Source organism: Heloderma suspectum, chromosome 3, assembly GCF_057233095.1.
Source record: "Heloderma suspectum isolate Gila_16-S chromosome 3, 16-S_ref, whole genome shotgun sequence".
NCBI classification, from domain to species: Eukaryota; Metazoa; Chordata; class Lepidosauria; order Squamata; family Helodermatidae; genus Heloderma; species Heloderma suspectum.
Genome location: NC_139460.1, coordinates 5,391,929 through 5,413,080, shown reverse-complemented (window position 1 = coordinate 5,413,080; position 21,152 = coordinate 5,391,929). Strand labels below are relative to the sequence as shown.

General features: G+C 51.8%; 1 protein-coding gene across 1 annotated transcript in view; it reads left to right on the top strand.

Moving 5' to 3' along the window:
• The first annotated feature begins 20,823 nt into the window (after nt 1–20,823).
• XRRA1 (X-ray radiation resistance associated 1) overlaps nt 20,824–21,152 on the top strand; it is a 39,495-nt gene continuing 39,166 nt past the window's right edge. Inside the window, exon 1 of the mRNA XM_084845385.1 lies at nt 20,824–20,920. Coding sequence (XP_084701511.1) covers nt 20,824–20,920 — 97 coding nt within the window. The remainder of the gene's footprint in view (nt 20,921–21,152) is intronic.

Below are 21,152 nucleotides of genomic sequence, written 5' to 3'. Positions count from 1 at the left end.
AAACGTAGTTTCCTGCGTCCTAGCGTCCTTGTTGCTATAGCTACCGTGAGGGTGGGAGGGAGAGGACAGGGGGATCCAGGTTCGCTTGTCAAGTGGGATATAGGAAGGAAGGAAGGAAGGAAGGAAGCTGGCTGCCGGTGGGGCGGAGGATGCTGACCCCGGCAGGGCGAAGCCCAGGTAAAAGGGGGTCTCTCCTCTGGAGAATTAAGGCAAGGGGCTCCTTTCTAGCCATTGGAGGACTTAGAACTCTATGACGGGCTTTTTTGGCTTTTCCAACCCCCGCCCCTCTATTGGCAGCTTGTTGCTGCTTCATACCTTAACAGCCTTCTCCAACCTGGCGCCCTCCAGATGTGTTGGACTACACCTCCCAGCACCCCCCATCCAGCCATGACTGCCTGGGGGATGCTGGGAGGTGTAGTCCAACACATCTGGAGGGCGCCAGGTTGGGGAAGCCAACCACTGTATGCTTGGCTAGGACTGCAGAGACCCACCTGGCCACGAAGTCATTGGGCCAGCCATGATCTCTCAGCCTACCTCGCAGGGTTGCCATGCAGATAAATTGGGAACGGGGAGGAGAAAGCTGTGTGTGCCCCTCTGAACTCCACAGAGGGAGAAAAGGTAGGAGAACAATGCAAAATGAAGCTAGCAAACTGCCAGTTGTGAGAGGAGCCGGGGTTTGTATTTTTCAAGAAGTCTCTGTGGTGTGTAGCTGCAGTGCCTGCCTGATGTTGCTTCCAGACGGAGGGCTCCCAATGCAATGAATTAGAAGGCCTTGTGCAGCTATTCCGCCTTTTTTCCTTTACAGATTTGCCGCAATAAGAAAAAAAGACAGACGCAGCAGTGGGAACACATGGTGACGAGTGTGGAAGACAACACTTTTTGGACCCCCTGTAAAATTGTATGAATGAGGCAAGGCGATGGCATGATAAAAGCCTCATCTGGAAGAACCCTGAATATTTAGTGTTCAAAGAGAGAGAGAGAGGTTGATCTGGTTTGCACATAACAACCCATACAATGGGTCGTTGAATCATGGGTTGTCATTACGTGCGAACCTGGAACTATGGGTTAACTATGGGTTGTAACCACGAACAACCCATGAAGAGAACCCATGGTTTGTTGTTGGCTTGTGAACTCTGGTTTGTTTAAACCATGGGTTGTTATGTGTGAACCCACAATTGTGGGTTGTTCATAGGTTGTTTCACCATGCTACAGAGGCAGAGGGCAAGAGAGGTCAAAAAACCCTGCTGCTCTGCATGCCACTACTACAGTGCAAAGGCATTTGGGATACAGGGAGGGAGCAGGCAAAAAGGGCGGGAACTAAACCCAGGGGTTTACTTGATTGACTGGCAGCCAAATTGTGGGTTAACTTTGGGTACGGCAACAACCTATGGGTTGTTGTTACGTGTGAACTAGGTTAGTTTGTGCACAGATGCTGTAAGATTCTTGTCAGTGGGTCCACCCAAGTTCCGGTGTGGAGGACACAGCAGTATCCCTCCCTAAGAGTAGATCTCTACATTTCTCGAAAGGGGTGAATGCCAATCATTAGCTCATAAAGGGAGAAAGGAAAGCGACAATCACCCTGCCTCATTCACGGAATTTTATGGAGGGAGCAGGGGTCCAGACATAATCGTCACCTTCTATTTGTAGTCCTCCCACATTTTTCCTCTGCTTTTTCCATCTTTTTTCTTACCAGGAAAGAAATTTGTTAAGGAGGAAAAGACAGAATAGCTGCACCAGACCTTTTGATAGGTAGTGCTGGGAGCCCTCCATCTGGAAGCTATGACGAAATTTTAGGAACTGGCTTTCATATTGAGATTCCAACCACATTTCTCAGGGTACAAATTGCTTTTAACAGTCTTACGTAGCTGCTGACTCTACCATATTCCCCAAGGCCAGCTCCAGGCTTGAAGGGGCTCCCGTCCCGGACCCCCTCTTAATGGGCACTGTTCAGTACCAGCTGATACTGGTACTGATGTTGCTACTCCTCTGATTGGCGTCTGGTGGCAGCATTTAACTTTCCCTGGAGCAACACTATGGGCATCTCTACACCAACGTAAAATCCTGCATTTAAAACGGGGCTTTCTGCTTCTGTTTTAAATGCAGGATCACAACAACTCCCTTTTTCAAGTGCTTCCTTTTCCCCCACCCCTTCCGCACTCCTTCTCCCCTGTAGCATTGATCTCGCTCCTCTTCTTGCCACTTTGCCTCTTTTCATGGAGGGAACTCAAGTGGAACACAACGGGGAATTTGATAGCTCATTATCTGCGATCTATTTAAAAACGGAACGAAGGGCATTGAGTGCAGGAGACGCCTTGAATGATCACAGTGTCATGTAAAGAGCCCGCAAACTTCCATGAAGGAGCCATCTGAATCGCAGGATAAAAGCCCGGTATGAAGGAGCCCTACGTCAGGGACATGGAAGGAAATTAAAACGGTGACTACAATGAACTGATTTGAGGAGCTCCAGAAGAAAAGAAAGTTATGAGGCCCAGGGAAGGTGTTTGTAGTGGGCCCTGAGGGGGTGCTGGAACCCCGGAAGCTGCCAGAGGATGCCATGTGGTGATCCCAGGACTGGCTTTCCCCAATGTGCCGTGGTTCAGTTCAGCACTGTGGATGTCTGGGGAGACAGTTCAGTTGGTAGCTAGGCTATTCTCATATATTTATTTGTTTGTTTGTTCGTTCATTTGTGCGTTTGCTTGTTTGTTTAGTTTGGCATTTGACCATTTATATTAGGATGAAGCTAGTTGAGCAACAGCTTTAAAAGCCTTGGTCACTTGCTGTAACAAATTTGCTAGGTACTTCGAGGAGAAAGTTATCACAGTCTGGGGAGGTGTCCAGTGTTTCGTCTGGTTGTGTTTCCTGGTATCAGTTTCAGTTGTTGCAGCCTGATGATGTGAACAAGATGCTTGAATCGGTCCGGCCCACCATATGTAAGCTTGACCCTTGCCCATCTTGGCTTATACGATCTAGCAGGGGTGGATTGGCTGGGTGGGTCCAGGGAGTGGTAAATGTTTTGCTCTGTCAGGGGGTGGTTCCTGCTGCCTTGAAAGAGGCTGTAGTGCGCCCTCTCCTGAAGAGGCCCTTGCTGGACCCAGAGGTGTGTGAGAACTATCGCCCCATCGCTAATATCCCCTTTTTGGGCAAAGTGCTTGAGTGTGTGGTGGCTGGGCAGCTTCAGACATTCTTACTGATTATCTGGACCCATTTCAGTCTGGTTTGAGGCCAGGGTACGGCACTGAAATGGCCTTGGTTGCTCTGACTGATGACCTACTCCGGGTGAAAGACGGGGGGAGTGCTACCCTGTTGTTCCTCCTGGATCTCTCAGCGGCTTTTGACACCATTGATCATGGTGTCTTCCTGGATCGGCTCTGCAGGATGGGAGTTGGGGGCACTGTGCTACAGTGGTTCCACTCTTACCTGCAGGGCCGATTCCAGAGAGTGGTATTGGGGGATTCCTGTTCTACCCCATGGCTATTAAGCTGTGGGGTGCCACAGGGTTCTATTCTATCCCCCATGCTGTTCAACTTCTATATGAAGCCGTTGGGAGAGGTCAGTAGGAGTTTTGGGGTGGGGTGTCACCAGTACGCTGATGAAACTCGGCTCTATTTCTCCTTGTCATCGGAGTTGGCTGAGGCGGTGAAGGTGCTGGACCAGTGCCTGGAGGCTGTAATGGGCTGGATGAGGGCCAATAAACTGAAGCAAAATGCTGATAAGACGGAAGCTCTGTGGATTGGTGGTTCCTGAGTCCGGGAATTGGGTAAGCGACCTGTTCTGGACGGGGTTGCACTCCCCCTGAAAGAGCAGGTGCGTAGCTTGGGAGGACTCCTAGACACATCCCTGTCACGGGAGCCCCAGGTGGACTCTGTGGCCTGGAGTACTTGGGGCCAGCTTCAGCTGATCCACCAGCTACAGCCTTTCCTGGACAGGGATAACCTAGCCACAGTAGTGCATGCGCTGGTAACTTCTCAATTAGACTATTGCAATGCACTTTACGTGGGGCTGCCCTTGAAGACGACTCGGAAGTTGCAGGTGGTGCAAAATGCAGCAGCTAGACTGCTGACCAGAACACCTTATAAAAACCATATAACACCGGTTTTAAAGGAATTGCACTGGCTGCCAATACGCTTCCGGTCGGAATTCAAGGTTTTGGTGATGACATTTAAAGCCCTAAGCAGCTTGGGAACTAGATATTTGAGGGAGCACCTCTCCCTATATATTCCTGCCCGAGGACTGAGATCTGTTGGAGGGGCCCTCCTCTGTGTCCCACCAGTGTGAGACATACACTATGGTGGGACATGGGAGAGGGCCTTCTCTGCTGTTGCACCCCAGTTGTGGAATGCCCTCCCCTTGGAGGCCCAATTGGCACAGACATTGGTCTCGTTTCGGCGCCAAGTAAAAACATGGCTTTTTACCAAAGCCTTTCCCTAGCACATTGTTTGAACTGTTTTATTGTTTTAGATTTTAACTAGTATTAGCTTATTTAATGGTTTAATATGTTTTTAGATGTTTAAATGATTTGTTTTATACTGTTTAAATTGATTTTATCTGTATGCTGCCCTGACATCTTAATGATATAGGGTGGGATAGAAATGTTTTTAATAAATAAATAAAATAAAAGCCTACAAAAACTAACATGCTTGTTTGGCTAGTGATCACTGGAGTGGTCACCTTTTAACCTGGGAAATAGATGGTGCAGCCATTCCTCTCATCAGTAAGGTCCAATGAACGGGACATAATTCAGGGGGCACATAGTGCAACTGCAGTATATCCATCCTTACAGGTGCCTAGTTGAAGCACTGTAGTCATTAGATGCAGAGCCAACTGCCTCTTTCCATCCCAAAGGGCTGTGCCAATAATCTATAATAGTGAAAGAGTATGTGTGTCTGTCTGTCCATCCATCAATGCCACAACTCCAAGAACGTGAAACCTAGATACCTGAAACTTGGCATATATACTAAAGGGCCCCTAGGGGTGGGCACCTTGGGGTTATTTTGTTTGAAAAATGTATTAATTAATTTTGATTAATGTAAATGTGTCCAAGTGGTTGAAGCCAGCATTAACATTTTCAGTCAGTAGGGGTGGACTTCCCTATCCAGTGCAGAGCTTTGCAGTCGATACAGTTTGAAACCAGGGGAGACCGAGTAGGTCAAGGGACAGAGTTATATGCCTGCCCCCTCCACCCTGCTGTGGGGCAGCCCCCCCCCCCGGGAGAATGGAGTAGGCATACCCCTCCCTCAGGGGCCGTAGGGTTGCATCAAGGCAGGGGCCATGCCTAGGAGTGCCAATGGATGTGCCTACACTTGGACAGGGTGCAGGCATTGGACAACATGTCCAGTTCTGACAGCTGCATAAGTTTGCCAGTAACAATAATTAAGGATAATAATTTTCACCCACTTACCAAAGATTGTAAGTGAGTGGCCAGGCGAGCCTCCTCCGGACAAGGAAGCCCGCAGAGAAGGTGCTACTATGGAGAAGGTCCTGCTCCTTGAAGTGGCAGCCCCACACACACACCTTAAACCACATGAAGGAACATATACGAGGGGAGATTCCTTCCATATGCCACTTGAGTTCCTTCAGGGAAGGGTGAGATACCAGTCTCAGAAATAAATCACAAAACAGTTAACAATCTTATGATTTCTAAGGCCCAACTTGCGATTTTTGAAAAATTATAGGGTTGAGTGGCATAATGCACCTATACATTCCCACCCCCTGCTGTTGCCCCAGCTTACTTTGTTGCTGGCACAGGAGCTCTGTGTCCTTGCGCCACGTGAGGGTGATGACAAGATCTGTTGTTGCTGGCATGGCTTGGGAACGTTGTGGCATGGCTGTACTTTGACTTTGACCCTCACATTGCCATGTGTTACCCGCATTGCTGATCTTCTCATGGCTGGGCTCCCATGGTGCTTTGTGCTCTGCTGCCCACACCCAGGAAACAGGGCATGATGGGAAAGTGGCCTTTCTGTTGTGTCATACAAGCAGGGCTGCTTTGCTAAGCAAAGACATCAGTTGGATTTCCATTGTCTCCCCAAGCAGCAAGCAGTCTTGATCCAGGAAGAGCTAGTTTCACATTCCTGCTCAGCTGCAAAGCTCATTAGTTGGCCTCTCTCTCAGCCTGGCCTGCCTCACAGGGCTGTCTGGAAGGATAACATGGGATGACACTACTCTGAGTTCCCGGAGGAAGGGAAAGGATACAAATGTGATAAATCAATGGGGGAACTCTGGGTACATGCATTCTGTGCCAGGCTCATTACTATTCAGTAGGTACTGTACAGATGTTCTCACACTTGTAGGTTTGAAGGTCTGTAGCTCTCCATGGTAGAGTCCTGGCATCTCCAGCTAAAACAGGATAGCAAACCTCAAACCCGAGGGCCAAATCTGGCACTTCAAGTGTCCCAATCTGACCCTCTGGGGTTCCCTAGAAGTTGAGCCCTAGAAGGCCACGCCCCCTTCCCTTGGTGCTCCTCCTTTTGCCCCCCAAACATGGATTGCTGGGCAGTTTTCCAGTTTTTGAAATGCCTCTCCCAAGGCTCAGTTACTGGCAGTAATAGCTTTAAGCTAAAACATGTTGGTATTTTGGCCCCACCCCTTTTGCCCTTAGCTTCACCCACCCCTGGAATGCGGCCCCCAAGCACTTCTCCAAAATGGAATTTGGCCCTTGGGCTGAAAGGTGTTCTGCACCCCCGAGCTAAAAAAAGGATGTTGGGGAGCAGGGCTGGGGAAAAGCACTGCCTGAGATGCTGAAGAGATTTTGCTAGCGAGAGTAGACAATTCTACGTTAGATGTGTGAGGAGATGTGTGATCGGAGCCCAGAGAGCCCCAAAGCAGTTCTGATTCTGAGGAAGAGATAGAAACCGTGGGAGAGGAACCCGCGCGCTGTTCAGAGGAGCAGCCAGGGGGAGAGCCCCTCCTGGTACACATTCCTGAGAGTGATAGTGACCCTGGCAGGGAGAGGGAGGCGCAACGGCAGTTTCTGGATGCTAGGCACCAGTGCAGCGTCAAGCGGGAGATGGCGGGCGCTGAGAGGAGGCGCTCAGCCCGCTTGGCGTGACGGCAACAGCAGCGCCCTGATGCCCCATGGGAAAAGGGTGGACTCTCTCCTCCTAGCCCATAAGTACAGAAGTTTCCCACCTTCCCCTCCAAATGGAGATCAACTGATTCCTAGGGTTAGAAGCCCCGAGTAGGCAGCTCTCTTAAGTCTCACTCGTAGGATCAAGCAATTAGCATCTGTAAGCGTCATTAGGTTGAATGGGAATAAAGCCTTGGAAAAGAGCCCTATTGTCTGCGTGTTGATTCTGGCTACCTGAGGATTTCAGAAGGCAGCAGGGGCAACCTCCCGACAGCTTGATCTCCGTTCCTTTTTCTTTTCCTCCTCCTACTTCTGGGACAGTGCCATGGAGTAGGTTTTGACCACTCTGATGCAGGAGAACCAGGGGCTACGTGAGCAAGTCACTCAATTGGTGACTGCTGTTCAGGCCTTGCAGGCTGCTGCTCAGCCCATTCCGCCTCCCATTCCCCCCCAACGCAAGTGCCTGGTGGCCTTGCCGGAGAAGTTTTCGGGTGAGAGGGGTCGTTTTCGCAGTTTCCGCACCCAGGAGGAGCTGTACATGTGTCTCCAGCCTGAGGATTTCCTGACGGATCAGGTTCGTGTGGGGTTTGTCATTAACCTGCTTTCCGACGTGGCAGCTAATTTGACCTCTTGCTGGGAGACTATCCAGTTTTCATGACAGCTATGGCAGAGTTTTTTGGTGATCCCCGTCGTGCACAGACAGCTACTCAGGACATTCGCCGCCTCAAGCAAGGAAAGGATTCGGTTTCCTGCTATGCTACCGCTTTTCGCTTGCTGATGCACAATCTACAGTGGAATGATGCCGCTCTGGTGGCCCAAGAATGACAAGATCTTGGATGAGTTTGCGTGCGCGCGTGCCCCGCCCACCTAATCTGGCACAGCTCATCCAATCCTGTTTACAGATCGACAGTCGCCTCGAGGGGCGCCGACAGGCCAGGCAGAGCTCCAGTGGCCAGGTTATCCCTCCTCCCATTTCCCCCTGGCTCCTGCCCCCCCGCAACAGGGGTGGAGAAGACACCAATGGAACTGGGAGCCACCTGAGCTGTGCTGTCGCCAGAGGAGTTGGAAAGGCGGCACACTGGGCGTCGTTGTTTTCAGTGCAGAAAGCAGGGGCACTTTGCCAGGTCCTGTCGCTCCAGACTGACGGCCCCGCTTCCTCCTCCTCCTCGCCCCCAGGCCTGACTAGACCACCCCCCAAGCCTGTTGGGGGTCTCCAGTGCGGGAGCCTGCTCCGTACGTGGGGGGCACCTTCCTCAACCCCCCCCACCCTCCCATCTGCTCCTTTCTGTACACCTCCAGCCCTCCCAGTGGGGATGGGGGGAGGAGGTCCTGGCGCTGGTGGACTGTGGGGCTACTACCTGTTTCATAGATGAAGATTTTGCTTGGCAGCGCAACATTCCTGCTTTACCCCTCCCTACCCCGCTGAGGGTGGAACCATCGACGGGCGTCCCCTGTCTTTGGCAGCGGTTACTCGGATTACAGCCACAGTCACTCTGCGTTCCCAGGGCCACTATGAGCAGGTTCAATTTCACCTGGCCAGGGTTCCTCAATACCCTATTGTGCTGGGCGTCTCCTGGCTCTCTAAGCACAATCCTCAGATTTCTTGGGAGCTTCATCAAGTGCAGTTCTCTTCTCCTTACTCCTTGCAGTGGCCCTGGTCCAGGCCTTAACTCTTTTTGCCCCCTCCCTTTCTTCCCCAAGCGTTTCTTCTGTTCCAGTGATCCTCCCAGAGGCATTCCGGGATGTTTTCGACAAGAAGGAGGCCGACCAGCTCCCCTCCCCCAACTGCTCCTTTGACTGTGCCATTAACCTGATCCCAGGTGCCACCAGCCCAGTGGGTTGGCTGTATTCCATGTCAGAGCCAGAACTTTGAGCTCTGTGGGAGTTTCTGGACACTAACCTCCGCCGGGGGTTCATTCGCCCCTCCACCTCCCCCGCCTGTGCCCTGACGATGTTTGTTCGCAAAAAGATGGGAGAGCTCAGGCCAGTGCACGACTACAGAAACCTCAACTCCATCACTATCCCGGACAAATAGCCCCTCCCCCTGATCCCTGAGATGCTTGAGCGCCTGGGGCGAGCCAAGATTTTCACCAAATTGGACCTGCATGGCACCTACAACCTGATTCATATCCGGGAGGGGGATGAGTGGAAGACCTGTTTCAGAACCCAGTACGGGGCGTACGAATACTTGGCGATGCCTTTTGGACTCGCCTGCGCACCCCCCCCCCACGTTTTCGCACTTTATGAATGCCATCTTCAGGGACTATTTGGACACTTTCCTCATTGTTTATTTGGATGATTTACTTGTATTTTCTGCTGACCCCCATGACCATCAGCGCCATGTCACAGCCGTTTTGCAGCACCTCTGCGAAAACCGTCTCTTCGTCAAGCTGGAGAAATGTGCGTTGGACTTGACATCCTTGAACTTTCTCAGCTACATTATTTTAGCTGACAGCATCAAGATGGATCCTGCAAAGGTCCAGGCTGTCCTTTCTTGGCAGGCTCTGTCCACAAAGAAGGACTTACAGCGTTTCCTGGGCTTTGCCAATTTCTACAGGAAGTTTCTGCCTGGCTATGCTAGACTGACATCTCCTCTCATGGACCTCCTTAAGGGCCAGAAATCTCCTTTTCGTTGGACTGCCTCTGCCCACCAGTCTTTCGAGGAACTTAAGAGTCTTTTTAGTTCTGAGCCAATCCTGTTGCACCCTGACCCGAGGAGGCCTTTTGTAGTGCAAACTGATGCATCTGTCTTTGTGGTGGGGGCTATGCTTTTCCAGCCAGGTCAGTTGGGGGGGAGTTGCAACCCTGCGCCTACCACTCCAGGAAGTTAAGCATGTCCGAGTGGAATTATACCATCTGGGAGAAGGAGCTGTTAGCTATTAAGTCTGCCTTGGAGATGTGGCATCATCTTCTGGAGGGGGTGCAACACCCCGTCGAAGTCAGAACTGATCATCGCAACTTGGAACACCTCCAAACAGCCCACGCCTTAAATCAGCAGCAGATTAGATGGTCTTTGTTTTTTCCCTGATTCAATCTGAAGATCCGCCATGTGAAGGCTGCTGACAACCAGCAGGCTGACACCCTCTCTTGTAAGCTAGACCTCCAGCCAGGGGGTGAGGAGAGTCCCTCCCCCACTCTGAGTCTCCCCCCCGAAAGTCTGGCGGCAGTGGTGGTGCCTCGCTCTTGGGAGGAGCTCTGTCACACTGATCAAGCTCGGGATTCTTTTGTCCGCAAGAAGGTGGAGGGCTTGGGGCTAGCCTCTGCCCCCCCCCCGCTCAACCCCCTTTTCCCTGCAAGGTGGGTTGCTTTACCATTCTGGTCGGGTTATGTGCCTTCTAAACCCCTCCATGAAAAACTCCTCCCCCAGTGCCACGATTCCCCCACCACTGGGCATTTTGGCTTTGCCAAGACTCTACACGGGGTGACGCAGGATTTTTGGTGGCCCCGAGTGTGTCGGTACATCAAGACCTATGTTGCTTCCTGCATGACCTGTCAGCGGGCGAAAGCCCCCTCCAGCAAACCCGCAGGCTTACTTCACCCCCTGCCTACCCCCTCAGGCCCTTGGAAGTTGCTTTCCCTCGACTTCATCACCGATTTGCCTCGCTCACAAGGTAAGACTACCATTCTGGTGGTGGTGGATTTGTTTTCTAAGATGGCTCATTTCATCCCATGTGCCGGTTTGCCCACAGCCAGGGAGATGGCAGAGCTGTTTTTGGCACATGTTTTCTGTCTCCATGGGTGGCCGGAGGGGCTCGTTTCGGATGCGGGGGCCAGTTCACAGCCCATTTCTGGAAGGAGCTACTGGGGCTACTCAATATGTCACTATGCCTTTCCTCTGCTCACCACCCCCAGACGGATGGTCAGACCGAACGCACCAATGCAACTCTAGAGCAATACTTACGCTGTTATGTAAACTACCAACAAGATGACTGGATTTCCCTGCTGCCTTTGGCAGAATTTGCTTATAACAATGCCTGCCATGCATCTACGTGCCAGACTCCCTTTTTTGCCAATTTTGGGTACCATCCCAAGGCCTTCCCTTCCTCACTTGGGCCATCCTCGGTGCCCACGGCCCATGAGTTTTTAGAGGAGCTGTGCTCGGTGCACCACCTTTTATGGGACTCCCATCGACCAAGCGAAAGCGGCGTACAAAGAAACTATGGACCGGCGTCACCAGCTAGGTCCATCCCTGCAGCTGGGGGACTGGGTTTGGTTGTCCACCTGCTACCTCCCCTCTCACTCTCCCATGAAAAAGCTTGAGCCACATCGCACAGGCCCTTTCCAGATTACGGCCCAGATTAACCCTGTCACTTTTCGCCTGGCTCTTCCCCCCTCCATGAAAGTGCATCTTGTTTTTTATTGCTCCTTGCTTTCCCCTCTGGTCTCTGATGACCCCCATTGCTCAGTCTGCTCCCCCCTGTCCCCGGTGCGGGGGAGGGGAGGAGTTTGAAGTCGCTAAGATCCTGGACTTGTGCCTTTCCCGCAGGCACCTGCAATATTTAGTGGACTGGAAAGGCTATGGGCTGGACGAATGTTCCTGGGAACCTGCTGACAATCTGCATGCCCCTTTGCTGCTGCGACGCTTCCACCAACGATACCCCCACAAGCCTGGGGCTCCCGGGGGGGGGGGCACGAGGGCAGGCCTCATGGGAGTGGGGATGATGTCAGGGTTGGATTGGAGCCCAGAGAGCCCCAAAGCAGTTCTGATTCTGAGGAAGAGATAAAAACCACGGGAGAGGAACCCGCGCGTTGTTCAGAGGAGCAGCCAGGGGAAAAGCTCCTCCTGGTACACATTCCTGAGAGAGGGAGGCGCAAGAGCAGTTTCTGGATGCTAGGCGCTGGTGCAGCGTCAAGCGGGAGATGGCGGGTGCTGAGAGGAGGCACTCAGCCCACTTGGCACGACGGCAACAGCGGCGCCCCGATGCCCCACGGGAAAAGGGTGGACTCTCTCCTCCTAGCCCATAAGTACAGAAGTTTCCCGCCTTCCCCTCCAAATGGAGTTCAACTGATTCCTAAGGTTAGAATCCCCAAGTAGGCAGCTCTCTTAAGTCTCACTCGTAGGATCAAGCAATTAGCATCTGTAAGCATCATTAGGTTGAATGGGAATAAAGCCTTGGAAAAGAGCCCTATTGTCTGCGTGTTGATTCTGTCTATCTGAGGATTTCAGAAGGTAGCAGGGGCGACCACCTGACAAGATGAATCTAACGTATCGTTGGTAGATCTGCACCTTCATAGCATCAGAACATATCCTCTCAAAATGTAACTTCTTCGGCTTGTAGAACGCTGGCTATCTTAACTGGACTTTGGGTCTAACAACCTTGCTAATATATATTCAACTCTGACATTCAGACAATTATAATACCTGTGGGCTCGATTATTACTAGTTATTATTACTAATACAGCGTGATCAATTTACGTGGCACGTTACATCCTAAGCAAAACAATGAATAAACAACCATTAAGACAACCTCTTCCCCAAGGAGCTGAGTCAAACTTTCGATGTTTGAAAGAAACATGACCGGAGTGTGAGTTTTGTGCTACATGTCCATTGATGGTAGGTTGTCATCCTCCTCTTTTACTAAAATGGTGTGGAAATACTGTAATTACTTGAGTGGTCAACTAATTAGATAATTTCACCATGCTCAGTGGTATGAGGAGTCATCAAGAGGTCCAGGAGAATCAAGAGGTCCAGGTTGAACTCCTCCTGTCATCCATCAAGAGGTCCAGGAGTCATCAAGAGGTGCAGGAGAATCAAGGAGAGGTCTAGGTTGAACTCCTCCTGTCATCCATTGGTGTGACCAAAGCAGTTTCTATGCCTAGCTGGGCCTGAACCCTGATTGAAATGGGTCTAGAAAATCAGTTTCATCTGAGAGACCCTGGAGTTGTATGGCCACAACTTGCTCGCGTAACTTGCCTGAGAAGGTGATACATGCAGCTGACTGATCTTAAGGAGTGGCTGTACAACTGCCTCCTTCAAAGCAGCCAAGCGCACTCCCTCTGGGAACAAGACAGTCGTCACCTCCCGGCCTCAGCCAGTCAAACCTCCCTTGCTAGTTTAGTTAGCCAAGAAGGGCAAAGATGGGACATACAGCAGGTTGGTTACACCCCTCTAAGAACCTTGTCTACATCCTCAGGCTGCAACAACTGAAACTCACCCCTCAAAGATGGCTAGACTGTGCTCGGGACACAGTCACTGACTGTGCTGCTCCAACTGCAGTATCGTAGCGGATATGACAGCTCTGAGAACCCAGTGAGTGCTGGACACGGAATAGTGGGCTCAAGTGACGGGAAGCCAGATTCCGGCTGAACGTCAGGAGAAACTTCCTGACTATTGGAGCAATACGACAATGGAACCAATTACCTGGGGAGGTGGTGGGCTCTCCCACACTGGAGGCATTCAAGACGAGGCTGGACAGCCATCTGTCAGGGATGCTCTGACTTGGATTCCTGCATTGAGCAGGGGGTTGGGCTCGATGGCCTTATAGGTCTCTTCCAACCCTACTATTGTATGATTCTATGAAACACAGTTCCTTTTCTGCCATTCACGATTGCTGCCACTTTGGCCCAACAAGGGATTCTCACTTGTGTTTGGTCATACTCATTACGCCAGGGGAGGCGAATCTCCAGGCTGTGGGGTTGGCCGGTCTGGCCCATGGAGGGTTAGGAGCCCTCCGAGGGCCCTATCCCTCCCCACGCCCCACCCCCTGTCCTGGGAAGAGGAATCCCCACTTTATCTTTGAAGAGCAAAAAAAGCAAGAAAGGGAGTGGTGGACTTGATGATGTCATGGTTCGGGGGGCTTGGAGGGGGCAACCTGTTACTTCATCTGGCCTGCTGGTTTGTTCTGGGGGTGGGGCAAGCTGGCTCCAGGATCAAATTAGGTTGTCCACTCCTGCACTATGCGTTTTCCACCATGTGCATTCTAGCTGTCTTCCAGCCTGCTTCATTACAACAAGCTCCATGATACATTAGGGAACCAACTGGGCCCAGAATACTAGGAGAGGAGACTTAGGAGCAATTGTGTCAACTGCCCGAGTCATTTTGGCATTCCCCAGGGTGACCCTCAGCCTCCCAAGGTGGACCATCTGAATAGGTCTCCTATCCCTCCAGAGTGGAACAGCTGTCCTACGACTAAACCTCCCTGTGAAATGGGCTGGCCATGACAGTGGGGGCAGAGCGGACGCACCCCTCTAATCGTCTGTCCATTTAATTTACATGTGCTTGTTACCAAAGCCAAATAAAAACAGATGATTTGAACAGGGACTGAAGGAAGTGTGACTTCAATTACAATTAAAAACACAGTCAATCAGTTGTGTTATTGTGTAGCCAGTGACCACTGCAGAATCAGACAAGTTTTGAAATATCATCAAACATTTTAAATAAAAAGAGAGAAGAAAAAGTATATACACGTACACTGTAAAAGTATATAAACATTTTACAAAACACATGAGTAGAGTGAATGCACAAAACTCATAATTGTAATCATTATTATCTCCTTGGCAGTCTTGAAAAATTGTTTTAAATAGTCTAATAGTGCGATCTTATGCATGTCTGCTCAGAAATAAGTCTCACTGATACACTGGGTGGTCAGGTGTCCTCTTTTACCAAGGACTGTCCTCTGTTTGAAGGCGTCCTCCATTTGAAGGGCTGTCCTGTTCAATTCTGGTTTAAAATAATAGAATGAAATTTAACAGAGACAAATGCAAAGCTCTTCATTTAGGAAAAATAAATTAAATGCATAGGTATAATAAGAGGGGGGATACCTGGCTTGACAATAGTATATGTGAAAAGGATCTTGGAGTTGAAGTTGATCACAAGCTGAATATCAGTCGGCTGTGTGATGTGGTTGCAAAGAAGGCGAATGCAGTTGTAGGTTCAATCAATAGAAGTATAGTTTCTAAGGGCGCAATACTATGGCTGCTAGACAGCGGCTAGATGGCCATAGGATTGGTTGGTGTCCGGGAACCAACCTCAGAGCCCTTGCTCCAAGGCTGGTTCCCAGAGAACCGCCTCCCTGCCCCTGCCACCTTGTAGGCAGTGCAGGTTGTCCCCAGGTTCCGTGCTTGTAAGAGCAGAGCAGAGTGGGGCAAAAGGGGGCATTCTTGGGGGTGGGGAGTGCGGAAGTGCTGCTATGATGCTTCCTATGCATCGTCTGGCCTCCCCACCCCATGCTCCAAAGTCCTGCGGCTAGACAGTCAAAATCAGCCATCTAGCCATGAATGCAGGGCAGCTGGAGCGTGGAGGAGAGTATCCCCCCCCCCGCGCTCCTCCCGCCATGCATTGGATAGGTGGTTGCTGTCAGGGTGGACACTGAGCCCATAGAATCACAGAGTAGTTCTGATTCTGAGGAAGAGCAGTCGCTCCTGGGAGAGGAGCGCGCTCCGCTTTCCCAGGGCCCACAGCTGACGGAGATTCCTCCCACCAGCATTCCTAGATTAGAAAGTAGTCCAGGGAGTGACCGAGCACAGATAGCAGACTGGGTGGATGCGCGACGCAGACGCAGAGAGTGGCGCCAGATGGAGGGCGCGGAAAGGAGGCGAAGTGCCTGGTTGGCGCGCAAACAACGGCTGCGCCCAGAGGCTCCAAGGGAAAAGGGGAGGGACTCTCCCTAGTCCTTAAGTTCAGGGGTCTGCCAGTAATTCCCTTTCAAACGGGGACCAACTGTTTCAACTTAGGGCATAGGTTCGGTGCTGCTCAGATCTAGTTGCTACCTGTAGAGTTGTTAAGTTGTAAAAGAAGAATAAAGCTCTAAAAGGAATCCCTTTGTCTGTGTCTGGACTTGGCTACTGGATTAGACTGAGAGAGGCCTCCAAGGAGCCCTTGACAGCTTGGTCCCCATTCCTCTTTTTTTTTCTCTCCTCTCTCTCTCTCTTCTCCTATTGCCTTATGGAGGGTTCCGAGAACCCAGTGGTGCAAGCTCTGGCGCAAGAGAACCAGATGCTCCGTGATCAGATGGCTCAACTAACGGCTGCCGTGCAGAATCTACAGGCAGCGTTTCAACCCCCCCCCACCTCCGATTCCCCCATGCCGCAAGTGCCCAGTGGCATTGCCAGAGAAGTTTTCTGGTGAGAAAGGACTTTTTCAGATTTTCAGGGCCCAATCAGAACTGTACATGTGTCTTAGACCTGAGGATTTCCAAACAGAACAGGTTCGTGTGGGTTTCATCATTAATCTACTGTCAGGCATGGCAGCTAAATGGGCTTCGGGACTCCTGCTCGCTAATGACCCCCTGCTCGGGGACTATCAAGGTTTCATGACAGCCTTGGCATGTTTTTCCGGTGACCCCCTGCGCACGCAGACAGCTTCTCAGGAGATTCGCCGCCTCCAGCAGGGCAAGGATTCAGTTTCCAGCTACGCGACAACCTTTCGCTTGCTGATGCAGGATTTACAATGGAATGATGCCGCGCTACTGGCTCAGTTTTTGGATGGTTTGAACGACGAGATCTTAGACGAGTTGGCGCGCATGCCCAGCCCGCCTACTTTGGAGGAGCTCATCCAGACCTGCCTTCAGATAGATAGTCGGCTGGAGGGGCGCCGGCAGACCCAGTGGGGCGCCAGGGGCTGGGATTTCCCTCCTCCCATTCCCCCACGTTTCCTGCCTCCTCCCCCACCCCCCGCTCCGGCGCTGGGGGTGGAGGAGACCCGATGCAGCTGGGGGCTACCCGAGCCTCGCTGCCACCAGAGGAACTTGAGCGCCGGCGAGCTGAGTGCCGATGTTTTCGATGTGGAAACCTGGGGCATTTCGCCAAGACCTGCCGAGTTAAATCCATGGCTCCGCTGCCTCCTCCTCCTCTCCTTCCCCCTCCTCCTCCTCCTTGCCCCCAGGCTTGACTAGACTGCCCCCCAAGCTTGTTGGGGGCCTCCAGTGTGGGGGTCAGCTCCACACCGGGTGGGTGCCTTCCCCAACCCCCCCACCCTCCCATCTGCTGTTGCATGTTCACCTCCGCTCCTCACAGCGGGGTGGGGTGGAGGCCCTAGCTTTAGTGGACTCGGGGGCTACGACTAGTTTCATGGATGAGACCTTCGCCCTCTTCCACAGGATTCCTACCCTGCCCCTTCCTGCCCCCTTCGCAGTGCAGACCGTTGATGGGCGTCCTCTCTCTTCGGGCGAGGTGACCCGTATTACAGTTCCGCTCACTCTGCGCACCCAGTCCCACGTTGAGCAGATTCAATTTCACTTAGCTAAGGTTCCCTTATACCCAGTCGTGCTGGGTTTTTCCTGGCTCTCTAAGCGCAACCCTCAGATTTCTTGGGGGCTTTGGCAAGTGGAGTTTGCATCTCCCTGCTGCCGGAGCATTGCCTCACGGAGGAGGTGCCAGTCCCGGCCCAGGCATTAACCCTTCCCCGCCCCCTCTGCTTCTGGCAGTCTCTCAGCTACCATCATCCCCCCAGAGAAGTATGCAGCTTTTCAGGATGTGTTTGACAAGAAGGAGGCTGACCGGCTTCCCGCCCAAGGCCTGGCGGCAGCTGTGGTGCCTTATTCTTGGGAGGAGCTCCTTCTCTCTGCACAGGCTCAGGATGCTTTTGTTCGCAGAAAGGTGGAGGAATTGGGGCTAGCCTCTGCCCCCCCCACTCTACCCCCTTCTCTTTGCGAGGTGGCCTGCTTTACCATTCCGGCCGGGTCTATGTGCCTTCTAGACCCCTCCGCGAGAGGGTCCTCCATCAGTGCCACGACTCCCCCACAGCTGGGCATTTTGGCGTCGCTAAGACCCTGCATGGAGTGACGAGGGATTTTTGGTGGCCTCGTGTGTGTCAGGACATCAAGTCCTATGTCGCCTCCTGCCCAACCTGCCAGCAGGCGAAGGCCCCCTCAGGCAAGCCCACAGGCTTGCTTCACCCCCTGCCTACCCCCTCAGGACCTTGGAAACTGCTCTCCCTTGACTTCATCACTGACTTGCCTCCCTCACACGGTAAGACCACTATTCTGGTGGTGGTGGATTTGTTTTCTAAGATGGCCCATTTCATCCCCTGCTCTGGGTTGCCCACAGCCAGGGAGACGGCAGAGCTGTTCGTGGCGCACGTTTTCCACCTCCACGGAAGGCCCGAGGGTCTCATTTCTGATAGGGGGGCCCAATTCACTGCCCATTTCTGGAGGGAGCTACTGGCGTTGCTCCATGTGACGCTCCGTCTTTCCTCCGCCCACCATCCACAGACGGACGGTCAGACCGAGCACACCAATGCGACACTGGAGCAATATCTGCGCTGTTATGTCAATTACCAGCAAGATGACTGGTTTTCCTTGCTGCCTCTTGCAGAATTTGCTTATAACAATGCCTGCCATGCTTCCACCCGCCAAACTCCATTTTTTGCCAATTTTGGTTACCACCCCAAGGCCTTCCCGTCCACCCTAGCTCCCTCTTCGGTGCCAGCGGCCCGGGACTTTTTAGAGGAGTTGCGAGCCGTACACCACCTCTTACGGGACTCCCTCGAGCAAGCCAAGACAGCCTACAAGGCCTCTGCAGACCGGCGGCGCCAGCCGGGTCCGTCTCTGCAACCGGGGGACTGGGTTTGGTTGTCCACCCAATACCTCCCCTCTCACTCGCCCGCAAGGAAGCTCGCGCCTCGCCGCACGGGGCCTTTCCAGGTTACGGCCCAGATTAACCCTGTTGCTTTTCGCCTGGCTCTCCCCCGCTCCATGAAGATCCATCCTGTTTTTCATCGGTCCTTGCTGTCCCCCCTGGTTTCTGGTGACCCTCATCACTCAGTCAGCTCCCCACACCGCCGGTGCTGGTGGAGGGGGAGGAGGAGTTTGAGATCGCGGAGATTCTGGACTCCCGCCTTTCTCGTGGCCGCTTGCAATATCTGGTGGACTGGAAGGGGTACGGACCTGATGAGCAATCCTGGGAACCCGCGGAAAATGTGCATGCTCCGTTGCTGCTGCGGCGCTTCCACCAGCTGTACCCCCACAAGCCCGGGGCCCCAGGGGAGGAGCAGGAGGGGGGGCCTCATGGGAGCGGGGATGATGTCAGGGTGGACATTGAGCCCATAGAATCCCAGAGTAGTTCTGATTCTGAGGAAGAGCAGTCGCTCCTGGGAGAGGAGCGCGCTCCGCTTTCCCAGGGCCCACAGCTGACGGAGATTCCTCCCACCAGCATTCCTAGATTAGAAAGTAGTCCAGGGAGTGACCGAGCACAGATAGCAGACTGGGTGGATGCGCGACGCAGACGCAGAGAGCGGTGCCAGATGGAGGGCGCGGAAAGGAGGCGAGGTGCCAGGTTGGCGCGCAAACAACGGCTGTGCCCAGAGGCTCCAAGGGAAAAGGGGAGGGACTCTCCCTAGTCCTTAAGTTCAGGGGTCTGCCAGTAATTCCCTTTCAAACGGGGACCAACTGTTTCAACTTAGGGCATAGGTTCGGTGCTGCTCAGATCTAGTTGCTACCTGTAGAGTTGTTAAGTTGTAAAAGAAGAATAAAGCTTTAAAAGGAATCCCTTTGTCTGTGTCTGGACTTGGCTACTGGATTAGACTGAGAGAGGCCTCCAAGGAGCCCTTGACAGCTGCCTCTGAGTTCAGAAGTACCACATGTCCCGACAGGATTGCTCCCTGAAGCACAGGAAGTGACAGTTCCACTCTACTCCGCACTGGTCAGACCTCAGCTTGAATAGAAGGATTCAGATAAACTGAAACATGTTCAGAGAAGGGCAACAAAGACGATCAGGGGACTAGAAACAAAGTCTTACAAGGAAAGATTGAAGGATCTCAGTATGCTTAGTGTTGAGAAGAGAAGATTGAGGGGGGATACAATAGGACTTTTCCAGTACCTACAGGGTTGTCACACAGAAGGGGGCTACAACCTGTTCTCTATCATCCAAGACTGTAGGACACGAAATAACGGGCGTCAGTTATGGTTGAGCTTCAGGAAAAACTTCCTAATGGTCATAGTGGTCAGACAAGGGAACCAACTGCCCAGGACTCTCCGTCACTGGAGGTCTGCAAGCAGAGACTGGGCAGCCATCTGTCAGGGGTGCTTTAAACAGGATTCCTGCACTGAGCAGGGGGTTGGACTCCATGCCTCAATGGCCCTGTCCAACTCTAGGATTCTATGAAGCAAAATCACTCTTGCCCATCCACAGTTAGTGGCTGGACAGCAGACTGAACAGGCAGGTACACAAGTCAGCTATGATGAGATGCACTGTATTTCTATTTAAATTATAATAATTATTTCTAAATTTGCATCTATACATATAAATTAGCATATGCAAACATGATGTACGTTGGTGTCCTCTTTCTGATCATGCATTTCCTCTTTTTTGGAAATTCATATGCAGCCACCCTAGACTTACTTCCAGGTATAGGATTGCAGCCTTTTTTCTTTCTTTTTTTAACATGCAGACTTTGTGTAGTGAGGGATATTTGCAATTATAAGTGGGTCAGAGGTGCCTAAGAAATAGTTTAATTTAAATTGGAATTTACTATGGAAGCCATCGTCTTACATAAAGTGAAGATAGTGGGGAAGTTATCCCTTGGTAGAAGAAAGGGTAATTCTTAATTTTTTCTTTTTTCCTTCTCTTTTAGACAGAACCAAAATATCCTTAAAAAGAGATGAAAGCTGTAGTTGATTAAACCGCCCCATAGAGCTTTCAGCTGTAGAAATGAGTTGTTAATTTCAGGCATTAAAAATATGCAGATTAACTTCCATCCTCTTGCCCATTGTACTGTCTTGGTGCTGAGGAAGCCGTTGATCCAGCCTCAGTGGTTTTGCTGTTATGGGAAATGTTTCGAGTGATTTTTTTTTGCTCTCCTTAAGGGTCGGAATGACAACATGGCTACAAAGGGAATGTATAAACTGGATGATGGAAACTGTTGCCCAACCAACTGCTTTCCAGCCAGAAGTCTTTTGCGGCCCAGATATGAAGAAGGTAATGGATCCTGACTTCTGATTATGGCCCAGTTTGCACATTCCGACAACCCAGGGTTGACTGTTAGACCTTGGGGTGTTGTGAACAAGTGAGTGTGCTGCTGTACACTGCCCAAGCACGTCTGTTGCGAGTGGGAGCAGCTGAACGACTCAGGGATGCCCCGTACCTGGGTTGCTTGCTGTGACTTGCAAACCAGGAACTTTGGCTTGGAACCCAGGGTGGGTTCCAAGTT